Source organism: Anolis carolinensis, chromosome 3, assembly GCF_035594765.1.
Source record: "Anolis carolinensis isolate JA03-04 chromosome 3, rAnoCar3.1.pri, whole genome shotgun sequence".
In the NCBI taxonomy this organism is placed as follows: Eukaryota; Metazoa; Chordata; class Lepidosauria; order Squamata; family Dactyloidae; genus Anolis; species Anolis carolinensis.
Genome location: NC_085843.1, coordinates 22,930,964 through 22,940,120, shown reverse-complemented (window position 1 = coordinate 22,940,120; position 9,157 = coordinate 22,930,964). Strand labels below are relative to the sequence as shown.

The window sequence follows — 9,157 nt, the reverse complement described above, 5'->3', positions numbered from 1 at the left end:
AGCAGATAATCTGGGGTTAGATACTGGATTATATAGCAGCATAGACCTAGCCTTAGTTGACCATGCAAATAATTGACTGAACACATTGGGGATGGTATCTGGGGCCTATTCACTTTGTATAAATATAGTGCTATATTTTACTTCAATTGCCATTGCAGCATCCTAGGGAATCCTGGGTTTTGTAGTTTGGTGAGGCACTACAGTGCTGTCACTGAGATTTCTCAATGTCCCTTTCTAAAACTGGCAATCTCAGGAATTCATAGGATATCATCAGAGCAGTAAAGTATAATCATAGTATTTTCAGTTTAGATTTTTCTCACAATCAACTTCTTAAAATCACAAATTATTCCCAATGAAAAAAATGAGAATTTTTCAAATTTTGGCAAATTTTTCAAATGAAAAATTTGTAGATTGAATTTAATTCTGGTCCAAAGCAAGTTGAAATCTATATAGCACACACACACATTCACAAACACACTTCTTCTATCTGTCTGTCCTTCCAATTTTATATGTGAGTGTTCAACACATGAATGTTCTCATCATTGACAAGAAAGAGTATATCAACATATTGCAGCGTCCAATCAACAAAATGGCCAGCTACTTTTTCGCAAAAAAGAAAACAATTCTGCACAAAATGTATGAGTATTTGTATCAAAAGTATTCCTGAGCAAATGAATTTTTCACTGAAAAGTCCTCATGCAATAATGATTTAAAAGTGAATAGAAACCCATTTTTGTGAATTTATGCAAGTTACACACTCTAATTACATTAGGGACTACCATAAATCAGAAATTACGTGAAGGCACACAACAACAATCTCATTCAAACCCAAAGATCAGATCATCAACCCTGTTTTCACTGCAGTTCCCACTTCCATTTGTTCTCATTAAGAAAACATTAACCATTCTCCCTAACGAATGATGTGCAATTGAATTTAAGGAAGTTGACTTCTCAATACTCTGTGGCTTTAGCTTGTGGCACTGAGGAGGAAGAAGACAGGTTACTTCTTAAGTGACGTTAGTAATTCTTTGAAAATCCACCACTTCATATTTCTCCCCCCAAAACTTGCAGAATCATAATACTTAAAATATTACACAAATTTCCAAAACCGCATACAAACAATGTGGGAAAATGAGTCATGAGGGGCGTTACCACTAATACTAGATGCCTCTATATAAATTTGACCAGTTTGTTCAGTAGACATAGAGGTAGAAAAATTTCTCCTTCATTAATTAATACAGAAGGAACTCTTCAAGAAGACCCACAATGAAGTACGTCCTAACTTGCATGGCACTTCTCCTGCCTTACAGCTTTGCTGTCCCAATAGCTCCTGATTTTCCAAGAGCAAGTACTGAGCGCCTGAAGTTGGTGGAGGTAAGAAATAGCGAGTAATACTTTTAACTGTAAATCATATAACAACTATCTTTCTGCTCTCCTTTGTACTATTTTAAATGAGTGACATTTTAATAATTAATGGATTGTTATTATTGTTATTATTTATTTATATATTTATTTAAAACATTTATATTCTGCGGAGCACAACATATATACGTCAAGCACTCTATGCCGGGACATAAAATAATTATAAATATACACAAACATTAAAATCAGTTATATCTACTGTATTACCAATACAGTAGAGTCTCACTTATCCAACATAAATGGGCCGGCAGAACGTTGGATAAGCGAATATGTTGGATAATAAGGAGGGATTAAGAAAAAGCCTATTAAACATCAAAATAGGTTATGATTTTACAAATTAAGCACCAAAACATCATGTTATACAACAAATTTGACAGAAAAAGTAGTTCAATACACATTAGTGCTATGTAGTAATTACTGTATTTACGAATTTAGCACCAAAATATCACAATGCATTGAAAACATTGACTACAAAAATGTGTTGGATAATCCAAAATGTTGGATAAGTGAGACTCTACTGTATTAACATTTAAAATAATATGTTCATTTGTTTATTTAATTTATATACCATTTCAAGGGGCCTACTGCAGCTTGCTGCATGGTTAAAATAATATAGCTATAAAATAAGTATCATGTGAGCTGCATAAAGTCCCTTGAGGTGGTATATACAGTAAATTAAATAATGATAGATAAATATTAACAATAACAATATTCTAGGCCTATTATCAATCTCTGCATCATTAAAACAGATGCATTTTAAGAAACTGGGAAAATGCTTAATTTTTTGTTTGTTTGTTTGTTCCTGATCCAGGCTTACCTTGACAAGTTTTTTCCATCGTTTCATAAAACTTTCTATAGTATTGAAGAACAACTGAAAGAAATGCAAAAGTACTTCCATTTGAATGTCACAGGAAAAATGGATGACAGAACAATGGAGGTCATGCATCAACCTCGGTGTGGAGTACCAGATGTCTCGGAATTCCGGAGAGGTCCAGCAAAATGGGGGAAAAATGTACTGACTTACAGGTTAGTTATATTTTATCTTTTTTTAAGGCTTACTTGTTGGTTTGTGAAGCATCAAAAGTCCTAGTCTCTGAATATTTTATTCTTGTTCTTTTGCTCAAAGGATTAATAACTATACCCCAGATATGCACCCCGCTAAAGTACATGAAGTGATTGCAAAAGCCTTCAAGGTATGGAGCGACGTAACACCATTGCAGTTCCGGTACACAAGACGACCTGCTGATATTGAAATCTCATTTGCATATGGTGGTAAGTATCTCCTTGTTTATCAGCTGTTTAAGAAAAAAACAACAGCATGCATTTTGTCACAGTGAAAAAGAGAAGTGAGGTGTTTTGCCCAGGACCTAGGATGAAGAGGCAGTCAGCCAGTCCTTGTTGCTCCAGCTGCTGCTGCTCAATTGCATCTCAATGTCAACTTTTGTGGAGATGTAGTGATCAAAGTCATGGAAATGCTCAACATTTTCTAGCATTAAACCATTAGGCTTTATTCTGGCACTTCAAAGGGATTGGTTGGTGCAAGAGTTGACTTCATTGACCTGTGGATAAATTCACCCAGATTTTTAGACTAAATTTTTAGATTAAATTTCTCAATTTGTAATGATCCTTGTGGATTAACAAACTGACTGAAATCACACCTAAGTTTTCCACTTGCAATTGTCATATTTCTTATTTATTTGTTTGTTTGTTTGTTTGTTTGTTTGTTTACTTACTTACTTCATTTATACACCGCCTTTCTGAGGGATTTAAGGTGGCTTACAACTATGGCCAAATTCAATGCCAATGTGCTATTGCAACACAATAATAAAACACATCCCATCAATTAAAACAAATTAAAACAATGTGCAAATACACATACAGAACAAAGCACACTGAAAACATATAAAAACATATAAAGTGCATAATTCCATTCATCCATAATCCTTGCTCATAATGCTCTTAATCCTCATAATTTAGACCATAGAGACGGGAATCCTTTTGATGGAAGAGGAGGAACATTGGCACATGCTTTCTTTCCTGCACCAAATCTTGGAGGAGATGCTCATTTTGATGAAAGTGAATATTGGTCAGAATTCGGCAAAGGTAAGACATTCCTTTAGAATTATTTCAATTGATACTCAACAGACACTGAGTAGATCAGTGACCAAGCAAGGAGGGTGCTTTACCCCCAAATTTCAGTAGGGCACCCCAAACTATTATCATGAGCTACATATGATCATCAAGATAGGATACAACCTATAAGCAATGCTCAATAGAACATACCAATAAAAGCTTAACCAATATTAAAGATTGCAACCAACAACAAAAGTCATATTTTAACATATATTACTGGCATAATACTTCTCCTCCTTTTTGCCTAAAAACAACAATAGATATTTTCATATCTATATTTTTAAGAAGGCTATACTTTATTATTCCTATTATTTATTATCATGAATACGAAACAGTTACCCAGATTTACTCATCCACAGTTGTTTCATATTCATAATGACTATTCAGTCATGATTGTGATACTATTGCCATGATCACAAATCCGACTTTACAAGGCATTGGTTTGGATGGGGAGAAGGAAGTCCTTTCTGTAGGGAATTGGAACAGTGATGTTTCTGGATTACACAAAAGATCTGATACATGTTTTCTGCATACATCTTTAGCATTCCTTTGACTCTCCCCCCCCCCCCCCTCTCTCTCTTGTTGTGTTTCAGAGGCCAACCTGTTCATTGTTGCTGTACATGAATTTGGCCATTCCTTGGGATTAGAACATTCAAATGTCCGTGGGGCCGTAATGTACTCTATTTATACCTTCACAAACCCAAATACTTTCCGTCTTTCATATGATGATGTGCAAAGGATCCAAAGATTATATGGTAATTTCAATGTTTCTCATGAAAGTAAAGACACTGTTGCCCAGTTATGATGTTTGTTTTCCATATAGCAGTATAGTTTGAAAAAGCCCTCAAATATTCTAGGTGCCACAATCCAAAAACAGTGACTTTTTACTTCTTTGCCAATCATCAGTTAAGTTGCTTCTGCTTTGGAAAGACCAAAAAAACAGTGTGATTTTGTCACTTGGTAATTTTTCTTAGATTGGTCATTTGTGAGACAGAACTTGTCATATTGATGTAGGAACTATCTGAACAATATCATGTATACGTAAGTAGACTGTGTCCTATGAATGCACAAAAAAGAGTAAAATGCCTATTTATGCATTGCATTTCTACTTAAAACACAGATCGACTTAAAATGAACATAGAACATAGGATCATGTGGGAGGAAAATAAGTAGAAGTAATCAAAACAAGTTGGTCATTGTAAGAACTGAATGGTGGACTAGAGGCGCATCTATGCATAGAATGAATGCAGTTCAAGTGATATCAAACTGCATGGTTCCAAGCTACGGCTTAATGGCACTTGCAATTTTTCAAGATCTTTAGCCTTCTCTGCCAAAGAGTGCTGATGCCACACCAAACTACAACTCCCAGGATGGTGTGGCATTGAACTATGGCAGTTAAAGTGGTGTCAAACTGCATTATTCTACAATGTAAAGCTGGCATGGGCAAACTTTGGCCCTCCAGGTGTTTTGGACTTCAACTCCCGCAATTGGAGGGGGGCAGGTCCCAAAGTGGTCTAAAGAACGAAAAAAGAAAAAAAGGCCTGAGCAAGGCCCCGGAAGGCCAAAGCATTCTCCCAGAGCCACAGAAATGCCATGCCGAAGCTACCACCACTTGGTCCGCTGCTACTTGGGTCCAGGCCTTGCAGGCCCAAGCAGTGGAAGACCCAAGTGGTGGCAGCTCCGGCGCAGTATTTCAGTGGCTCTGAGAGGGTGCTTTGGCCTTCTGGAGCCTTGCTCAGGCCTTTTTTCTTTTTTCTTTCTTTAGTCTGCTTTGGACTTACCTCCCCTCCTCCCGGCAATGGGGGGAGGGCCACTTGGGCCTTCCCAGGTCTTGCGTGCTGGGAGAGGGGGAAGGCGCCAAAGCAGCCTAAAAAAAGAAAAAGGAAAAAAAGGCCTGAGCAAGGCCCTGGAAGGCCCAAGCGGCCCTCTCACCATTGCCAGGAGGAGAGGGAGTCGGCGGGGGGGCTACACCTCATTAGAGCTCTTGCCCCTGAGGCCTGCTTTGGCGGCCTCCAGCTTGGGGCCTTGCTTCCCCAGGCCTTCTATCGCCTCGTTTTCTCTTGGCTTGGGCTGAAATGCCCTCCATGTGTGGCAATTTTCACCCCCTAGCCCAAAAACTGAAGGGGAGTGGACCTCAGAAGCCCTCCCATTGCAGCCAATGGACCAAATATATTTTTTTTCATTAGCCAGATGAAAATTCGTGTCGTGTAGCGGCCCATTTTCATTATCGGGACACAAATACGAAAATGAGACTACACGAATGAAACTGCACAAAACGAACAGCAATTCCACATGTATGCACAACACTAGTAGCAACCTAAACATTTTATGGAGCAAATTTTGCCTGAAGACCTTTTGTGTAGATATATTTGTTTGATTCCTTTGAAAAAATGAATAAATGCTGATTTTCGTCTCCTAAACAATATCCTCCTGTTTCTTTTCCAGGAAAGAGAAAATGAAGAAGAACCTTTGAAGAATCTGTTTTTGTCACTGAGCAACTATAACGTGTTTACATTTTGTTACATAAACACATTTACTTTAGAAGGGAGAAAACTTCATTTTTCAGAATAAAATGTAAAATTCAAGTTACTCTTTTCTCTGTGTCCACTTTACCAATGTGATCATACACAGCCTTATACTTGGCAACTATAGATTTTCTTAACTTGATAGCATACAACGCAAGTATATACTCCAGGCTATTCATACATAGGACTTTTTTAGTTGTTGATTGGCAGAATTTATTCTTTTTTAGCAGAATTCCAACAGCCATTAAGGCTCTATCTACATTACCATATAATGTACCATATACCTTAATCTAGTATCTGACTGCAGATGATCTGCTTTGAACTGGATTATATGAGTCTATACTACCATATAATCCAGTTCGAAGCATATACCAGATTATATGGCAGTGTCGCTGGGGCCTTCTCATCCCAAATTTTTCCATTAGTGTATCTATACTACATTGGGTGCAAGATATCTGTATAGTGTGTTGTCGAAGGCTTTCATGGCCGGGATCACAGGGTTGTTGTATGTCTTTCGGGCTGTGTGGCCATGTTCCAGAAGTATTCTCTCCTGACGTTTCACCCACATCTATGGCAGGTATCCTCTGAGGATGCCTGCCATAGATGTGGGTGAAACGTCAGGAGAGAATACTTCTGGAACATGGCCACACAGCCCGAAAGACATACAACAACCCTATCTGTATAGTATATTCTCTTGAACTACAACACTAGAGCTATCTAGAGCTATCTAGCAAAAAGTTACCTCAACTACTGAAACAGTGTAGTTGTAGATGTCTTTTCCTCTCCAAGAAAACATCAACAACAATTCTTCATTTTATTAGTTCATCACTATCACAAAACATTATGCAATGTGAGTAAACATTCAGAAAAAGGTTATAATCCCACAAACTGAGCTGATGACAAATGGTCTCTTTCATGCCTGCAGTGCTTCAGGCAAGAGAGAAGCACTATGTTCTTACACCTCAACTTCCTGGATAATCTTTGAAGCAAAACAATGGACATCCACCAAGACTCCTTGTCAAGTTTTGAGTACAAATTAAGAGTTCAATTTAAGCTTCATCAGAGGTGAAGGCAGTAAAGTCATATTGACACATATTAATAGGTAATGTAAAACAAATATGGATAGCATCTGTTCTAGTCACCATCAAGGCAAGAACCGGTTTTATTTCTTCCAATTCTTAAGTGCTCATAGTTTCCTTAGTCTTGCTGTTTATTAACAAAGGTCCTAAGGCCTTATGTATATATTGACCTCATGTACAAGTTCAAGGAAGGTTTTGGAGCCAAAATTATGGATTTTGATAAGACTTGTGAATAAGTTGAGAGTCATTCCATGGAGAGGGCAAAATGCCAACATTGACTTGGATGGCCAGCTGCTTCTAGCCGCCACCACCACTATTTCTCATCCCAGGCCTTCAGAAAGGTTAGAAGCAACACTATGATGGATAGAGCTGAGGTGGTCAGTCCACCTTTTAGGCAGTCCTAGGACAGACTAAGTTCCACTCAGAGGAGGGGATCGTTCCCCTTTTTATCAGAGTTAAAGTACAATACTTTTCTCAATCTGTGGATAAGTCATCCCTACATTTTAGGTCAATTGTTTTGAATAAAATTTCTAGACCTTTATGAGTATATAAGGCAGGGCCCAACTCACCGGGCCGGGCAAGTTGCAGGGAGGGGCGTTCCCTCCCTCCCCATCATGGCGGCGGGTTGGGGGGCTTCTTGTTCCCAGAAGCCCCCTCAGCGCGGCGGGAATGTTTCCTGCCGCCCAGCACCCGCTGGCCAATGGCAGGCCAGCACTCCCGGGCTGCCATTGGTCAGCGCCCCTCCGTGGGCGGGGCCACTCCAGGCTCCGCCCCCGGGAGGCTCACCAGCAGCCATTCGGCTGTTGCAGCTTTGGGCTGTCTGATCATTGATCCGGGACCCATGCAGGGCAGCCAACCCTTCATTCCTGTAACCAATAAAAAATGTTGTGGCCAGTTTACCCAAACAGTTACTTTGTCAGTGTGTTTATTGTTCACCATCGTCCGGCGGAGGCAGTCGCCCATGCCCAGGCAAACAGTAATTTTTCTTCACCCAGGGAACTGCAGCTCTTTGAGGAGGGAGAATTCTCAAGTAACCTTCCCCTAGTTCTCCAAGATCTTTGCATAAAGCTAAACTGCTATAAAATTGATGCACCAGTATGGTATTGTTTTTCTCCTTCTTAATCAGAATAGAACTTCTAGAACTTGTAAAGGGCAAGATCCAGAACTGAACTTCTGAAGATAACACAGTACAACCCAGAGGAAATGGGAAGTAGAAATCTTCACTTTTTACCGTAGATGCAGACACATAAAAAATAGCTCTGAAGGGCTGGAAAACACTTCAAATCTGTTTTTAACAGCTCTGAAGCAAGCAGACAGACAGCACCAGGGTCATGGGAACACTTTGGTGTAATCTCAGTTTGACTTTAGGCCAAGATAACATAATAGACCAGGTGGGAATCATGTGGCCTTCTAGAGACCTTATTCAGATTCAATTGCCAGCTTCCTTCAACATTAGTTATGAGTTACATTATGATAGGCACCTCTGTTGTTCAAAGGCACAGAAAATTCTGTATAAAACCTGGCTCCCTGCACACACATGCACACACTTTTTAACCATAGAAAGTACAAGTCCAAAATTGGAATATTGAATGCCAATTCTCCTTGTTTGTGTCACAGACCTGAATCCCAAGGAATGTCATTAATGCAGTACAGAGTGGGCATCCTTTACCCAGAATCCTGGAATGTTCCACATGGGTGGCTAAGATCGTGTCACTTTTGTTTTCTGATGGTTCACAGTTTCATGCACAAAAATATTTAGAATATTGTGTATACAAATTTCTTCAGGCTATGTGTGTGTAGGGTGCATTTAAAATTTCAACAAATTTTGTTTTTAGAATTGGGCCTTGTCTCCAAGATATCTCATCATGAATGCATATGCAAATACAGGCAGTCCCCAAATTACAAACATCCAACTTACAAAAAACCCTCGTAGTTACAAACGGGAGTGAGACAACAGAAAGTGAGAGAAATCTACTCCTCGGAAGGGAGTTTCACTCC

At 39.1% G+C, this 9,157-nt stretch overlaps 1 protein-coding gene across 1 annotated transcript; it reads left to right on the top strand.

Moving 5' to 3' along the window:
* Positions 1–1,186: 1,186 nt before the first annotated feature.
* LOC100553635 (macrophage metalloelastase) lies at positions 1,187–6,144 on the top strand. Its single transcript, XM_003219297.3, has 6 exons — positions 1,187–1,374; positions 2,234–2,448; positions 2,549–2,694; positions 3,400–3,525; positions 4,149–4,310; positions 6,001–6,144. The coding sequence occupies exons 1-6, from the start codon at positions 1,267–1,269 to the stop codon at positions 6,012–6,014; spliced, it is 771 nt and encodes a 256-aa protein (XP_003219345.2). The 5' UTR covers positions 1,187–1,266; the 3' UTR covers positions 6,015–6,144.
* The last annotated feature ends 3,013 nt before the right edge of the window (positions 6,145–9,157 follow it).